Source organism: Oncorhynchus mykiss, chromosome 23 (genome assembly GCF_057628025.1).
Source record: "Oncorhynchus mykiss isolate SJ-2025 chromosome 23, ASM5762802v1, whole genome shotgun sequence".
Lineage (NCBI taxonomy): Eukaryota > Metazoa > Chordata > Actinopteri > Salmoniformes > Salmonidae > Oncorhynchus > Oncorhynchus mykiss.
In genome coordinates this window covers 61,778,550-61,796,148 of record NC_143044.1, presented here as the reverse complement: position 1 = coordinate 61,796,148, position 17,599 = coordinate 61,778,550, and the positions used below count along the sequence as shown (strand labels likewise).

At 44.0% G+C, this 17,599-nt stretch overlaps 2 protein-coding genes across 2 annotated transcripts in view; one reads left to right on the top strand and one right to left on the bottom strand.

Moving 5' to 3' along the window:
- The window catches only part of LOC110519363 (alpha-actinin-2), a 131,078-nt gene extending 121,428 nt beyond the window's left edge, over window positions 1–9,650 (bottom strand). The window contains exon 1 of the mRNA XM_090217880.1: window positions 8,891–9,650. Within this exon, the coding sequence (XP_090074006.1) occupies window positions 8,891–9,166 (276 nt within the window). The 5' untranslated portion in view covers window positions 9,167–9,650. The remainder of the gene's footprint in view (window positions 1–8,890) is intronic.
- A 4,891-nt stretch (window positions 9,651–14,541) lies between these two features.
- Window positions 14,542–17,317, top strand: LOC149972650 (uncharacterized). Its single transcript, XM_090217987.1, has 3 exons — window positions 14,542–14,548; window positions 14,653–16,562; window positions 16,613–17,317. Exons 1-2 carry the CDS (start codon window positions 14,542–14,544, stop codon window positions 15,894–15,896), a joined length of 1,251 nt encoding a protein of 416 aa, XP_090074113.1. The 3' UTR covers window positions 15,897–16,562; window positions 16,613–17,317.
- The last annotated feature ends 282 nt before the right edge of the window (window positions 17,318–17,599 follow it).

The window sequence follows — 17,599 nt, the reverse complement described above, 5'->3', positions numbered from 1 at the left end:
GTGTTTTCCTGTTTTAACCTGTAGTTATAGAGAGGGTAGAGAGCAGTGTTTTCCTGTTATAACCTGTAGTTATAACCTGTAGTCATAGAGAGGGTGTAGAGACTAGTGTTCTCCTGTTATAACCTGTAGTTATAACCTGTAGTTATAACCTGTAGTCATAGAGAGGGTAGAGAGAGCAGTGTTTTCCTGTTATAACCTGTAGTTATAACCTGTAGTCATAGAGAGGGTAGAGAGAGCAGTGTTTTCCTGTTATAACCTGTAGTTATAACCTGTAGTTATAACCTGTAGTCATAGAGAGGGTGTAGAGACTAGTGTTCTCCTGTTATAACCTGTAGTTATAACCTGTAGTTATAACCTGTAGTCATAGAGAGGGTAGAGAGAGCAGTGTTTTCCTGTTATAACCTGTAGTTATAACCTGTAGTCATAGAGAGGGTAGAGAGAGCAGTGTTTTCCTGTTATAACCTGTAGTTATAACCTGTAGTCATAGAGAGGGCAGAGAGAGCAGTGTTTTCCTGTTATAACCTGTAGTTATAACCTGTAGTCATAGAGAGGGTAGAGAGAGAGCAGTGTTTTCCTGTTATAACCTGTAGTTATAACCTGTAGTCATAGAGAGGGTAGAGAGAGAGCAGTGTTTTCCTGTTATAACCTGTAGTTATAACCTGTAGTCATAGAGAGGGTAGAGAGAGCAGTGTTTTCCTGTTATAACCTGTAGTTATAACCTGTAGTCATAGAGAGGGCAGAGAGAGCAGTGAGGCTGATTTTGGACCCTCCTGAAACCCAATACAGTTCGTTCCCATAACCCTCTGTCAGACTGGGCCAGGAGTGACAAGGTCTGTTCTTCCCCCTGGCATGTCTCCCTCTCTGCCCGTGTCCGCAGCACAGTGTAATTCACAAGGTGGTTGGATTTCAGCGCTGGCTGTAATTTATGAGTGTGACTGAAGTTGTCACGGTTGTCATTGAAGGAACAAAGGTTCTCCTCCTGGTTTGATGCGACGTACTCTTGTGTGTGGTTGTTGAGATCATAAATCTGTTGACCCAGCTGGGGGGAAAAAAGCAAACAATCGTCCTTCAATGTTAACGTGATGGTACAGAACACATGGTTGTGAATGAGAACGCTGTACTGACAACACATTAATTACCCTGTACAAAAGGGTTTTGTTTCCTGATTGTCAGAGCCTTTACAGTAGGATGCAGTAACAGCTATCATCATAGACTAGGAGCATTATAAACTCTTATGTTTATTTTTTTATTTAACGAGGCAAGTCAGTATAAGAACAAATTGTTATTTGCAAAGACGGCCTACCGGGTGGACAGTGGGGTAACTGCCTTGTTCAGGGGAACAGTGGGGTAACTGCCTTGTTCAGGGGAACAGTGGGGTAACTGCCTTGTTCAGGGGAACAGTGGGTTAACTGCCTTGTTCAGGGGAACAGTGGGTTAACTGCCTTGTTCAGGGGAACAGTGGGTTAACTGCCTTGTTCAGGGGAACAGTGGGGTAACTGCCTTGTTCAGGGGAACAGTGGGTTAACTGCCTTGTTCAGGGGAACAGTGGGTTAACTGCCTTGTTCAGGGGAACAGTGGGGTAACTGCCTTGTTCAGGGGAACAGTGGGGTAACTGCCTTGTTCAGGGGAACAGTGGGTTAACTGCCTTGTTCAGGGGAACAGTGGGGTAACTGCCTTGTTCAGGGGAACAGTGGGGTAACTGCCTTGTTCAGGGGAACAGTGGGGTAACTGCCTTGTTCAGGGGAACAGTGGGTTAACTGCCTTGTTCAGGGGAACAGTGGGGTAACTGCCTTGTTCAGGGGAACAGTGGGTTAACTGCCCTGTTCAGGGGAACAGTGGGTTAACTGCCTTGTTCAGGGGGAGAACGACAGATTTGTACCTTGTCAGCTCGGGCGATTCGATCCAGCAACCTTTTGGTTACTAGTCCTACGCTCTAACCACCAGGCTACCTGCCGTCCCTACACTCTAACCACTAGGCTACCTGCCGCCCCTCCACTCTAACCACTAGGCTACCTGCCGTCCCTCCACTCTAACCACTAGGCTACCTGTCGTCCCTCCACTCTAACCACTAGGCTACCTGTCGTCCCTCCACTCTAACCACTAGGCTACCTGCCGCCCCTCCACTCTAACCACTAGGCTACCTGCCGTCCCTCCACTCTAACCACTAGGCTCCCTGTCGTCCCTCCACTCTAACCACTAGGCTACCTGTCGTCCCTCCACTCTAACCACTAGGCTACCTGCCGTCCCTCCACTCTAACCACTAGGCTACCTGTCGTCCCTCCACTCTAACCACTAGGCTACCTGCCTCCCCTCCACTCTAACCACTAGGCTACCTGTCGTCCCTCCACTCTAACCACTAGGCTACCTGTCGTCCCTCCACTCTAACCACTAGGCTACCTGCCGCCCCTCCACTCTAACCACTAGGCTACCTGCCGTCCCTCCACTCTAACCACTAGGCTACCTGTCGTCCCTCCACTCTAACCACTAGGCTACCTGTCGTCCCTCCACTCTAACCACTAGGCTACCTGCCGTCCCTCCACTCTAACCACTAGGCTACCTGTCGTCCCTCCACTCTAACCACTAGGCTACCTGTCGTCCCTCCACTCTAACCACTAGGCTACCTGTCGTCCCTCCACTCTAACCACTAGGCTACCTGCCGTCCCTCCACTCTAACCACTAGGCTACCTGTCGTCCCTCCACTCTAACCACTAGGCTACCTGTCGTCCCTCCACTCTAACCACTAGGCTACCTGTCGTCCCTCCACTCTAACCACTAGGCTACCTGTCGTCCCTCCACTCTAACCACTAGGATACCTGCCGCCCCTCCACTCTAACCACTAGGCTACCTGCCGTCCCTCCACTCTTTTTTTTTTATAAAGACACGTAAACAAAACACAGGGTAGAAATCCCAAAACAAAAGAGCGAGGAGTACCTCGAATAAATAACACACGCGCACAATGAGTAACACTACGGGACGAGACCCGTAATCATCTGCGCAATCCATAATGGCACGAAAGCCCAAAAACACACAGCACAGGTACTCACACGCACCAAGGGACATTGGAACAGTAATGGACAGACAAGGGAAACCAAAGGGCCCACTTATACAAGTACTAATCAGTGGGAATAGGGAACAGGTGTGCGTAATGAAAGTTCAGGAATGATCCGTGACAATCCCCATCAAAATCCATCAGTAACCTGGTAGGCTAGTTGAGAACACCTTTATTTAACCAGGTAGGCCAGTTGAGAACACCTTTATTTAACCAGGTAGGCTAGTTGAGAACAAGTTCTCATTTGCAACTGCGACCTGGTCAAGATGAAGCATAGCAGTTCGACACAAACAACAGAGTTACACATGGAATAAACAAAACATACAGTCAATAATACAGTAGAAAATTCTATATACAGCATGTGCAAAGGAGGTAGGATAAGAGAGGTAAGGCAATAAATAGGCTCATGGTGGCGAAGTAATTACAATATAGCAAATAAAACACTGGAATGGTAGAATGTGCAGAAGATGAATGTGCAAGTAGAGATACTGGGCCTTATACAAGGGTTGGTTTGCTTTCACAGTATTGCTTCGGGGTCATTGTCCATCTGCACTGTGAAGCGCCGTCCAATGAGTTTTGAAGCATTTGGCTGAATCTGAGCAGATAATAATATTATTAACACATTAGCCCTTAACACTTCAGAATTCATAGTGTTGTTTTTTTATCAGCAGTCACATCATCACTAAATACAAGGGAACCAGTTCCATCGGCAGCCGTACATGCCCACGCCATAACACCACCTCCTCCATGCTTCACAGATGAGGTGTTAGTCATGCGTCTCCCTTCTCTTCTCTTCCCATCGTTCTGGTACAAGTTGATCTTTGTCTCATCTCTCATCAGGATGTTGTTCCAGAACAGTACAGGCTTTTGAAAATTTTTACATTTGATTTTTTACATGTTTTTATGGCAAACTCTAATCTGGTCTTCCTGTTTTTGAGGTTTGCAGTCTTGTGGTAAACCCTCTGTATTTACTCTGGTGAAGTCTTCTCTTGGTCGTTGACTTTGACACAGATACGCCTCCTGGAGGGTGTTCTTGATCTGGCCAACTGTTGTGAAAAGGGGTTTTCTTCTCCATGGAAAGAATGATTCTGTCATCCACCACAGTTGTTTTCCGTTGTTCTTCTGGGCCTTTTGGTTCCTGAGCTCACCAGTGTGTTCTTTCTGTTTAAAGAATGTACCAAATAGTTGATTTGGACCTCATGTTTTTGCTGTCTCTCTGAGGGGTTTGTTTTTGATTTTTCAGCCCAGTAATGTCTTGCTTCACTGGCAGTGACGGCTCTCTGGACTTCATATTGAGGGTTAAACAGCAACAGATTCCCAATGCAAATGTCACACTTGACCTTTTATCTGCTTACTTGTAAATTAACTAATGAGGGAATAACACACCTGGCCATGGAACACCTGAGCAGGCAATTGTCCAATTACTTTTGGTCCATTAAAAGGGAGGGGCCACATATTAAATGTGATGTAATTCCTACAACCTTTCACCCGATTTGGATGTAAAAACACTCAAATTAAAGCTAAAAGCACTTTCTGCTCATATTCATGATTCAATGTCCACTCCAATATGCTGTGGTAGACAGCTACAATTATAATAACTTGGTCAGTGTCCAAATATTTATGGACCTGGCTGTATGTGTCCAAAAAAATGTCAATATTTCCAGAGCTTTCTCTCCTAGATATAGACTTCAAAACCTTATTTATTTATTTATTATTATTATTATTATATTTTTTGACCCCTTTTTTCTCCCCAATTGGTAGTTACAGTCTTGTCTCATCGCTGCAACTCCCGTAAGGACTCGGGAGAGGCGATGGTCGAGAGCCGTGAGTCCTCCGAAACACGACCCAACTAAGCCGCAACTGCTTCTTGACCCAATGCTCGCTTAACCCGGGAAGCCAGACGCACCAAATGTGTGGGAGGAAACACCGTACACCTGGTGACCGTGTCAGCGTGCACTGCACCCGGGACGCCACAGGAGTCGCTAGTGCGCGATGGGAAAATAACATCCCTGCCGGTCAAACCCTCCCGTAACCCGGACGACGCTGGGCCAATTGTGCGCCACCCCATGGGTCTCCCGGTCGCGGCTGGCTGCTACAGAGCCTGGACTCGAACCCAGAATCTCTAGTGGCACAGCTAGCACTGTGATGCAGTGCCTTAGACCACTGCACCACTAAGGAGGCCTCAAAACCTGATTTCTTATGATTCATTTTTTTACTGCCTGTTTTGCTATTTATTAATGTGTTAATCAATGTGTTTCTATGGGCTATAGTAGTAAAGGACAAATTCAATCATTTATATTTTATTTGTATTTTTTGACCTACAGAGGTCCTAAAATTCCAAATCAAATAGCTAAAGGATCCATGGTATGACCATCTTAAAACAATTCCATGTGTCAGATTAGTAGGAGGGAGGACCCTCTTAAAACAATTCCATGTGTCAGATTAGTAGGAAGGAGGACCATCTTAAAACAATTCCACATGTCAGATTAATAGGGATGACCATCTTAAAACAATTCCATATGTCAGATTAGTAGGAGGGGGGACCATCTTAAAACAATTCCATGTGTCAGCCCCCAATATACCGTACAGTCAAGTCATATGAGTCAATGGTAGAACTATAGCGCCCCCTGTTGGTTCAATGGGACTGCGTCACTGTGGGGGCGTTGCAGGGCTTTCTGAAAGGGGGTAGTGACACCGTGGCAGACTGTCAACTTAACAGGAATCAGAGAATAAACTTCATAACAAATGTTTCCATGTTTGTGTAAAATTCTAAAGTCCAGAAGGACGGTTGGGAACGAATGGGAGGGAATGTGACTTCTCCAGGTACTAAACCGCATCGCAAACAGCACCATAAACTTCCCCTTCTTCCCTCCTGTGGTTTTCCTGAGGGATGGCTTAGTTCTCAGATGGAGTTGCCGAGCGCGGCCGGAAAGGGATTCTGAGGCTGTAAAACAGGAAATGAAGCGGTTCAGACCTGACCCTGAGAGGGACTCTGAGGCTGTAAAACAGGAAATGAAGCGGTTCAGACCTGACCCTGAGAGGGACTCTGAGGCTGTAAAACAGGAAATGAAGTGGTTCAGACCTGACCCTGAGAGGGAGTCTGAGGCTGTAAAACTGGAAATGAAGCGGTTCAGACCTGACCCTGAGAGGGAGTCCGTGTGCCCTAGCTGTGAGTCTAGTTTAGAATACCTCCTTATTAAAATATAATGTCTCCGTCTCACTATCTGTCACAGCCTGGTGTGTTTCAAAGGTCCAGCTGGACAACACCATATTGGACAGCTGGACAACACCATATTGGACAGCTGGACAACACCATATTGGACAGCTGGACAACACCATATTGGACAACACCATATTGGACAGCTGGACAACACCATATAGGACAGCTGGACAACACCATATTGGACAACTGGACAACACCATATTGGACAGCTGGACAACACCATATTGGACAACACCATATTGGACAGCTGGACAACACCATATTGGACAGCTGGACAACACCATATTGGACAACTGGACAACACCATATTGGACAACTGGACAACACCATATAGGACAGCTGGACAATACCATATTGGACAACTGGACAACACCATATTGGACAGCTGGACAACACCATATTGGACAGCTGGACAACACCATATTGGACAGCTGGACAACACCATATTGGACAACACCATATTGGACAGCTGGACAACACCATATTGGACAACTGGACAACACCATATTGGACAGCTGGACAACACCATATTGGACAACACCATATTGGACAATTGGACAACACCATATTGGACAGCTGGACAACACCATATTGGACAGCTGGACAACACCATATTGGACAACACCATATTGGACAGCTGGACAACACCATATTGGACAGCTGGACAACACCATATTGGACAGCTGGACAACACCATATTGGACAACTGGACAACACCATATTGGACAGCTGGACAACACCATATTGGACAGCTGGACAACACCATATTGGACAGCTGGACAACACCATATTCAATCCAATATTGTGTTTGTTATACAGCTCATTTATTATGCATAAAAGGTACAGTGATCCTTAACACAGTTGTGCTAGCAGGAACACTTGGTTTTTTTGGGTCCCAAATGGTACCCTATTCCCTTATAATAGTGCACTACTTTTGACCAGCCCTGGTCTACAGCAGTGGACTATAGAGAATAGGGTGTCATTTGGGACACTGGTTTGAACAGATACTGTTGGGACAAAAATAGTCTGTCGGAACTATAAGTCTCTATTGTCAGAACCCAGATCCTGAAATACAATGACCTGGTAATGGGGACGTGCTCTCCCCATAGTTAAGACCTCTCCAGTGTTTATCATAGCTGCTCCCCATAATTAAGACCCCTCCAGGGTTTATCATAGCTGCTCCCCATAGTTAAGACCTCTCCAGGGTTTAACATAGCTGCTCCCCATAATTAAGACCCCTCCAGGGTTTATCATAGCTGCTCCCCATAGTTAAGACCCCTCCAGGGTTTAACATAGCTGCTCCCCATAGTTAAGACCCCTCCAGGGTTTAATATAGCTGCTCCCCATAGTTAAGACCCCTCCAGGGTTTAACATAGCTGCTCCCCATAGTTAAGACCCCTCCAGGGTTTATCATAGCTGCTCCCCATAGTTAAGATCCCTCCAGGGTTTAACATAGCTGCTCCCCATAGTTAAAACCCCTACAGGGTTTATAATAGCTGCTCCCTGTGGTCACTGCTATATTTGTTGTCTCTGTCTGGGCAGGACCATAGGCAGGGAAGGAAGCCCTGCCCTTCATGTTTAATGAGATAGTCTATTTATGCATTTATGTCTCAGTAGTTCCAGCCTCAGGGCAACAGCACCAGGTACATTGATACATGGTGGGAGGCAACCCGTCTGTAGAGAGACTAATTAATGCATGGTTCTATATTGAGGGGTAACAGTAGGTTGCCCCTGATATCTTGACAGGTCAGTGACAGATTATTAGCTACCTGGTCTGGGTATGAATTCTAGAGCAGACGAAGTGGACAAAGTACATTTGATTATGTAAATACACAAACTTGGTTTATATTGTAAAAAAAACAAGTCTGTAGATGTAAATGAATATAATCTATCAGGTTGGTATTGATCCATACAGACACAGTCCTCCCGTGCCAACCGAGGACCAAGGACATCGTCTGAGCCAACTCTGTATAACCCCTTAATACGTCCTTAGTTATAATTAGCCTATGGCATCCATTCTGTTCCCGCTTCGAGCCTGGAGGACATTCTGTGTTACCAGACATCTGTCGACAGTTCTCATAAAACACACGCATCGAAAGGAATGGCAGCACAGGTCATTGCGATGCTGCCTGACTGCCTGGGAGGTATTGTTGTCTTGGCTGTCATGTCTGCCTGGTGCGTTGCCCACATAGTGTCTCTCCCACTGTACTTGGTGTTGTTTTTCTCAGTAAAGTGATCAGTATTTTATGTGCCTTTTAATAGTGCTGTCATGTAAAAAAAACTAAACTTCCCATTAGGATGTTTTGACTCATTTGACTGTCAGGAAATACTTCCTCTGACCTCTGACCTCTGCCCTCTGACCTCTGCCCTCTCTTCGTAGGCCTAGAATTAAAACGTTTTTTATATATATTTTTTAAGTGCAATTTCTTAAATATTAATTATGCACATGAGTAAATATTCATAACATGGTCAGTAGTAGAGTTTATCAGCCCTTCTACTACTGCTGTGTTTTGACATTCAGTGACTTCCTCTTCCTCTGCCTCACTTGACGACAGTAAAACCTTTACACGATGTGGACATATGAATGAACAGACAAGACGAGTAGTGAAGTTTCTAACCTTTCTCTGCTGTTTCTCCCAGGCAGGGTCCAGGAGCAGGTCTCTGTCCCACTCATCATCCTGGATGGTGTAGTCATTATTCTGCTGTTCCTGCATCTGCATCGTGTATCCATTATTATAGTCTACTGATGTCTGCATCGTGTATCCATTATTATAGTCTACAGATGTCTGCATCATCTGGCTCTGCATCGTCTGGTTCTGCATCGTCTGGTTCTGCATCGTCTGGGTCTGCATCGTCTGGTTCTGCATCATCTGGCTCTGCATCTTCTGCATCATGAAGCTCTAGAACAACACACCTGACTACAGGACAACAGGTGGTGAACAGGAGACAAGACAACAACAAAAAACCTTTTGTGTGAGTTTCTTCTCCTGAAGTCACTGCTGCAGCTTGATCAGAAGATGTGTTGGGGGGGTTGGAGTCAGAAAGCTGATCAGTCAGTCAGTGTCCTCCCTCTCTCTCTCTCTCTCTCTCTCTGTGTCTGTCTCTCTCTCTCTCTCTCTCTCTCTGTGTCTGTCTCTCTCTCTCTCTCTCTCTCTCTGTCTCTCTCTCTCTGTGTCTGTCTCTCTCTCTCTCTCTGTCTCTCTCTGTCTCTCTCTCTCTGTGTCCGTCTCTCTCTCTGTCTCTCTCTCTCTCTCTGTCTCTCTCTCTCTTCTCTCTCTCTCTCTCTCTCTCTCTTCTCTCTCTTTCTCTCTCTCTCTCTCTCTCTCTGACTGTCTGTCTGTCCCTTGTTGTCCTTGGACTGCCCTGCAGCAGTTGTCCAGGCAGAGAATGTACCTACTAGTTATAGTTGGGTGTCGTGTGTCACAGTGACCAATAAGAAATTGTCATCGGTTGTGTGATCATTCAGAATGAGAGTCTATTACTGGTTACACCTAGTGTTGACTGTCTTCCTGAGACCATGGAGTTGAATCCAGTGCCTTCGGGAAAGTATTCAGACCCCGCTGACTCTTCCCACATTTTGGAATGTTACAGCCTTATTCTAAAATGGATTAAGTAAAACAATATCCTCAGCAATCTACACACAATACCCCATAATGACATCACAATACCCCATAATGACATCACAATACCCCATAATGGCATCACAATACCCCATAATGACATCACAATACCCCATAATGACATCACAATACCCTATAATGACAAAGCGAACACAGAACCTTCCACCAATTAGGCCTTTATGGTAGAGTGGCCAGACGGAAGCCACTCCTCAGTAAAAGGCACATGACAGCCAGCTTGGAGTTTGCCAAAAGGCACCTAAAGACTCTCAGACCATGAGAAACAAGATTCTCTGGTCTGATGAAACCAAGATTGAACTCTTTGGCCTGAAAGCAAAGCGTCACGTCTGGAGGAAACCTGGCACCATCCCTAGGGTGAAGCATGGTGGTGGCAGCATCATGCTGTGGGGATGTTTTTCAGCAGCAGGGACTGGGAGACTAGTCAGGATCGAGGGAAAGATGAAACGGAGCAAAGTACAGAGAGATCCTTGATGAAAACCTGCTCCAGAACTCTCAGGACCTCAGACTGGGGTGAAGGTTCACCTTACAACAGGACAACGACCCTAAGCACACAGCCAAGACAACGCAGGAGTGGCTTCGGGACAAGTCTCTGAATGTCCTTGAGTAGCCCATTAGTAACTTGGTCAAAAATAATAGCACCGATTGACCTAAAGGTGACGCTGTTAGAAGCAGTCTCGCTTAAACCCTCATATTCGCCATCCTGTTTGACCTAGAGACTTGAAACTTTGGCACGTAGGTTCTTCCTTCATGGTGAACAAATGTGCATCAAAGGCCCATAAAGCCCGTCAGGATAGATCTTGGAAATGTATGGAAATGTATGGAAATGCTTTGAAAAACGCTCTTCTCATGAACCATGAATTACACAGAATTAGCACGGTACGTAGTCCCATGGAAAATCTCTTAACTTAGTTTGAGAAAAGCTAAGGCATTTAGTTAAGTGATATGAGTTATTGATAAATTATTGCCCACACCAGGGCAATAAGAACCGATGGACATGGGACCGATGACCTTTAAACCTTTATGCCTTCAGGAAGTATTCCCCGTTACGTTGTGTTACAGCTTGACGTTTGATTACAGTAGATGGCTGCATTCAAAGTTGACCATCCATCTTGACACAACTGTGGGAATCCCTGGAGTCAACATGGGCCCAGCATCTCTGTGGAACGCTTTCCACACCTTGTAGAGTCAACATGGGCCAGCATCTCTGTGGAACGCTTTCCACACCTTGTAGAGTCAACATGGGCCAGCATCTCTGTGGAACGCTTTCCACACCTTGTAGAGTCAACATGGGCCAGCATCTCTGTGGAACGCTTTCCACACCTTGTAGAGTCAACATGGGCCCAGCATCTCTGTGGAACGCTTTCCACACCTTGTAGAGTCAACATGGGCCAGCATCTCTGTGGAACGCTTTCCACACCTTGTAGAGTCAACATGGGCCCAGCATCTCTGTGGAACGCTTTCCACACCTTGTACAGTCAACATGGGCCCAGCATCTCTGTGGAACGCTTTCCACACCTTGTAGAGTCTATGCCCCGATGCCCCCACGATTTGAGGCTGTTCTAAGGGCAAAAGTGGGTGCCGTTCGATATTAGGAGGCGTATATATAGTTGTCCTAGCCTACCTCTTTCAGGAAATAAATTAAATGCAGTATTAGCCTTATATTTATTTAATGAATGATGTGTTATGCATCAGCTTCTAACTTACAGCCTCTGTTTCCTGTGTATTATACACCTGCGCTCTGCTGGCCTGTTAAACAACGCTCCTCTTAGAGTCCAAGGAAAAGATAGACTAGAATAGCTCCTCTTAGAGTCCAAGGAAAAGATAGACTAGAACAGCTCCTCTTAGCAGTTCCCCATGATGATAAACAACTCCTAGTGGATGGATCCACTACAGATCCACTACAGAGGGCAGCAGTTCCCCATGATGATAAAACAACTCCTAGTGTATGGATCCACTACAGAGGGCAGCAGTTCCCCATGATGATAAAACAACTCCTAGTGTATGGATCCACTACAGATCCACTACAGAGGGCAGCAGTTCCCCATGATGATAAAACAACTCCTAGTGTATGGATCCACTACAGAGGGCAGCAGTTCCCCATGATGATACAACAACTCCTAGTGTATGGATCCACTACAGAGGGCAGCAGTTCCCCATGATGATACAACAACTCCTAGTGTATGGATCCACTACAGAGGGCAGCAGTTCCCCATGATGATAAAACAACTCCTAGTGGCAGTATCATGGATCCACTACAGAGGGCAGCAGTTCCCCATGATGATACAACAACTCCTAGTGTATGGATCCACTACAGAGGGCAGCAGTTCCCCATGATGATACAACAACTCCTAGTGTATGGATCCACTACAGAGGGCAGCAGTTCCCCATGATGATAAAACATCTCCTAGTCTATGGATCCACTACAGAGGGCAGCAGTTCCCCATGATGATAAAACAACTCCTAGTGTATGGATCCACTACAGATCCACTACAGAGGGCAGCAGTTCCCCATGATGATAAAACAACTCCTAGTGGATAGATCCATTACAGAGGGCAGCAGTTCCCCATGATGATACAACAACTCCTGGTGGATGGATCCACTACTACTAGGCCTCTATGAGAAAGAGATACTGTAGAGGCTGATGTGGTCATGTAAAAGCTGCTACGGAAAACTCCTCGCCCAGAACAAGTTCCTCCTGTGGAAGGGAAGAAGACCAGCTTCAAACTCATCCGTAACTATAACACTGTGCTTTATTGTTTTTTGGTTTGATAACACTGTATGACATACGATACTGCCCGGTTGTAACAAGAATAGTGTGTTTTAACACATGGGTTACGATATGCATAGGACATCAACAACGTGTAAGTGCTCATTGTAGATGTGCAATACCATGTATTACTGTTTATACAATAAACAGCACAAATACTAAAAACAAAACAGGAAGTTGTAAAACATTTTTTTGGGGAGCCAACTTCCTCTGTAATATGGCTGTTGCATTCCTTCCGTGGCTTCAATAAAATTACAACTTATAAAAAATATGATTGTACCGACGCAGACATATCACAATAACATGGCTGTTTACAGCAACGATGCGTAGCAGAGTAACCAGCAAATTATTACAAAATAATACAAAACAGAACACGTTATTACAAAATAATACAAGTATTACGATATTGTTACTTAGTACAGAAGTGCAAGACAGTTTTATGAGTCGTTGGTGTCTTGTAATTCAGCTGAAAGACAGTTTTATGAGTCGTTGGTGTCTTGTAATTCAGCTGAAAGACAGTTTTATGAGTCGTTGGTGTCTTGTAATTCAGCTGAAAGACAGTTTTATGAGTCGTTGGTGTGTGTGTCTTGTAATTCAGCTGAAAGACAGTTTTATGAGTCGTTGGTGTCTTGTAATTCAGCTGAAAGACAGTTTTATGAGTCGTTGGTGTCTTGTAATTCAGCTGAAAGGCAGTTTTATGAGTCGTTGGTGTCTTGTAATTCAGCTGAAAGACAGTTTTATGAGTCGTTGGTGTCTTGTAATTCAGCTGAAAGACAGTTTTATGAGTCGTTGGTGTGTGTGTCTTGTAATTCAGCTGAAAGACAGTTTTATGAGTCGTTGGTGTCTTGTAATTCAGCTGAAAGACAGTTTTATGAGTCGTTGGTGTCTTGTAATTCAGCTGAAAGGCAGTTTTATGAGTCGTTGGTGTCTTGTAATTCAGCTGAAAGGCATTTTTATGAGTCGTTGGTGTCTTGTTGGTGTCTTGTAATTCAGCTGAAAGGCAGTTTTGTGAGTCGTTGGTGTCTTGTAATTCAGCTGAAAGACAGTTTTATGAGTCGTTGGTGTCTTGTAATTCAGCTGAAAGGCAGTTTGTAATGAGTCGTTGGTGTCTTGTAATTCAGCTGAAAGGCAGTTTTATGAGTCGTTGGTGTCTTGTAATTCAGCTGAAAGGCAGTTTGTAATGAGTCGTTGGTGTCTTGTAATTCAGCTGAAAGGCAGTTTTATGAGTCGTTGGTGTCTTGTAATTCAGCTGAAAGACAGTTTTATGAGTCGTTGGTGTCTTGTAATTCAGCTGAAAGGCAGTTTTATGAGTCGTTGGTGTCTTGTAATTCAGCTGAAAGACAGTTTTATGAGTCGTTGGTGTGTTGTAATTCAGCTGAAAGGCAGTTTTATGAGTCGTTGGTGTCTTGTAATTCAGCTGAAAGGCAGTTTTATGAGTCGTTGGTGTCTTGTAATTCAGCTGAAAGGCAGTTTTATGAGTCGTTGGTGTCTTGTAATTCAGCTGAAAGACAGTTTTATGAGTCGTTGGTGTCTTGTAATTCAGCTGAAAGGCAGTTTTATGAGTCGTTGGTGTGTGTGTCTTGTAATTCAGCTGAAAGGCAGTTTTATGAGTCGTTGGTGTCTTGTAATTCAGCTGAAAGACAGTTTTATGAGTCGTTGGTGTCTTGTAATTCAGCTGAAAGGCAGTTTTATGAGTCGTTGGTGTGTGTGTCTTGTAATTCAGCTGAAAGACAGTTTTATGAGTCGTTGGTGTCTTGTAATTCAGCTGAAAGACAGTTTTATGAGTCGTTGGTGTCTTGTAATTCAGCTGAAAGGCAGTTTTATGAGTCGTTGGTGTCTTGTAATTCAGCTGAAAGGCAGTTTTATGAGTCGTTGGTGTCTTGTAATTCAGCTGAAAGGCAGGTTTATGAGTTGTTGGTGTCTTGTAATTCAGCTGAAAGGCAGTTTTATGAGTCGTTGGTGTCTTGTAATTCAGCTGAAAGGCAGTTTTATGAGTCGTTGGTGTGTGTGTCTTGTAATTCAGCTGAAAGGCAGTTTTATGAGTCGTTGGTGTCTTGTAATTCAGCTGAAAGACAGTCTTGTAATGAGTCGTTGGTGTCTTGTAATTCAGCTGAAAGGCAGTTTTATGAGTCGTTGGTGTCTTGTAATTCAGCTGAAAGACAGTTTTATGAGTCGTTGGTGTCTTGTAATTCAGCTGAAAGGCAGTTTTATGAGTTGTTGGTGTGTTGTAATTCAGCTGAAAGGCAGTTTTATGAGTCGTTGGTGTCTTGTAATTCAGCTGAAAGACAGTTTTATGAGTCGTTGGTGTCTTGTAATTCAGCTGAAAGGCAGTTTTATGAGTCGTTGGTGTCTTGTAATTCAGCTGAAAGACAGTTTTATGAGTCGTTGGTGTGTGTGTCTTGTAATTCAGCTGAAAGACAGTTTTATGAGTCGTTGGTGTCTTGTAATTCAGCTGAAAGACAGTCTTGTAATGAGTCGTTGGTGTCTTGTAATTCAGCTGAAAGGCAGTTTTATGAGTCGTTGGTGTCTTGTAATTCAGCTGAAAGACAGTTTTATGAGTCGTTGGTGTCTTGTAATTCAGCTGAAAGACAGTTTTATGAGTCGTTGGTGTCTTGTAATTCAGCTGAAAGACAGTTTTATGAGTTGTTGGTGTCTTGTAATTCAGCTGTAAGACAGTTTTATGAGTCGTTGGTGTCTTGTAATTCAGCTGAAAGACAGTTTTATGAGTCGTTGGTGTGTTGTAATTCAGCTGAAAGACAGTTTTATGAGTCGTTGGTGTGTTGTAATTCAGCTGAAAGGCAGTTTTATGAGTCGTTGGTGTCTTGTAATTCAGCTGAAAGACAGTTTTATGAGTCGTTGGTGTCTTGTAATTCAGCTGAAAGGCAGTTTTATGAGTCGTTGGTGTCTTGTAATTCAGCTGAAAGACAGTTTTATGAGTCGTTGGTGTCTTGTAATTCAGCTGAAAGGCAGTTTTATGAGTCGTTGGTGTCTTGTAATTCAGCTGAAAGGCAGTTTTATGAGTCGTTGGTGTCTTGTAATTCAGCTGAAAGACAGTTTTATGAGTCGTTGGTGTCTTGTAATTCAGCTGAAAGGCAGTTTTATGAGTTGTTGGTGTCTTGTAATTCAGCTGAAAGACAGTTTTATGAGTCGTTGGTGTCTTGTAATTCAGCTGAAAGACAGTCTTGTAATGAGTCATTGGTGTCTTGTAATTCAGCTTAAAGACAGTCTTGTAATGAGTCATTGGTGTCTTGTAATTCAGCTGAAAGACAGTTTTATGAGTCGTTGGTGTGTTGTAATTCAGCTGAAAGGCAGTTTTATGAGTCGTTGGTGTCTTGTAATTCAGCTGAAAGACAGTTTTATGAGTCGTTGGTGTGTGTGTGTCTTGTAATTCAGCTTAAAGGCTTGTGCTCGTGTCTAAATCCAACTCAGTTCATTAATTCACAATCAGGTCTCAAGATCAACCTGGAATCTGATTAACAGACATATTAATACTTGAACTAAGATATATTTTTTGACATGTCATCAAATTTAATTGAATATACAGTACCGGTCGAAAGTTTAGACACACCTACTCATTCAAGGGTTCTAGAACACCTACTCATTCAAGGGTTCTAGAACACCTACTCATTCAAGGGTTCTAGAACACCTACTCATTCAAGGGTTCTAGAACACCTACTCATTCAAGGGTTCTAGAACACCTACTCATTCAAGGGTTCTAGAACACCTACTCATTCAAGGGTTTTTCTTTATTGGGGTTTTTCTTTATTTAGAAGAGACTTGCTTGAGCCAAGAAACACGACATTGGACCGTTGGATGTCTGTCCTTTGGTCTGGAGTCCTAATTTGAGATTTTTGGTTCCAACCGTGTTTGTGAAACGCAGAGTAGGTGAACGGATGCATGTGTGGTTCCAACCGTGTTTGTGAAACGCAGAGTAGGTGAACGGATGCATGTGTGGTTCCCACCGTGAAGCATGGAGGAGGAGGTGGTGTGATGGCGTGGGGGTGCTTTGCTGGTGACACTGTCTGTAATTTGTTTAGAATTCAAGGCATTCTGCAGCGATACGCCATCCTATCAGGTTTGCGCTGAGTGGAACTATAATTTGTTTTTCAACAGGACAATGACCCAACACACCTCCAGGCTGTGTAAGGGCTATTTGACCAAGAAGGAGAGTGATGGAGAGCTGCATCAGATGACCTGGCCTCCACAATCACCCGACCTCAACCCAATTTAGATGGTTTGGGATGAGTTGGACCGCAGAGTGAAGGAAAAGCAGCCAACAAGTGATCAGCATATGTTTGAACTCCTTCAAGACTGTTGGAAAAGCATTCCAGGTGAAGCTGGTTGAGAGAATGCCAAGAGTGTGCAAAGCTGTCATCAAGGCAAAGGGTGGCTACTTTGAAGAATCTCAAATATAAAAAATAGTTTGATTTGTTTAACACTTTTTTGGTTACTACATGATTCCATATGTGTTGTTTCATAGTGTTGATGTCTTCACTATTATTCTACAATGTAGAAAATAGTAAAAATAAAGAAAAACCCTTGAATGAGTAGGTGTCCAAACTGTTGACTGGTACTGTACATTTTCAATGCATTATTTTATCAAAAATTATTAAAGATCTCTCCTTCACCCTTCACTGGAATTTAGAGAATAAATAATTGGAATTACATCAACAAATCCTTCTAAAAAATAGACCTTAAATGGACTTCTATGGGAAAAATAAATAAATACACATGACTGACAACATAACAGAGTCTGACAGGCGTTGCAGCCTTACATGGCATTAGAATCTAGGATTTTACAAACAATGAATTGTCAAGAACTTCACTGGTCCATGTCACTACAAATAAGGTGTCCTTGTGTGATCAAAGATGATAATGTTGTCACTTGTTTGTAGAAGAACCAGCATTCGGAATGAGGAAAC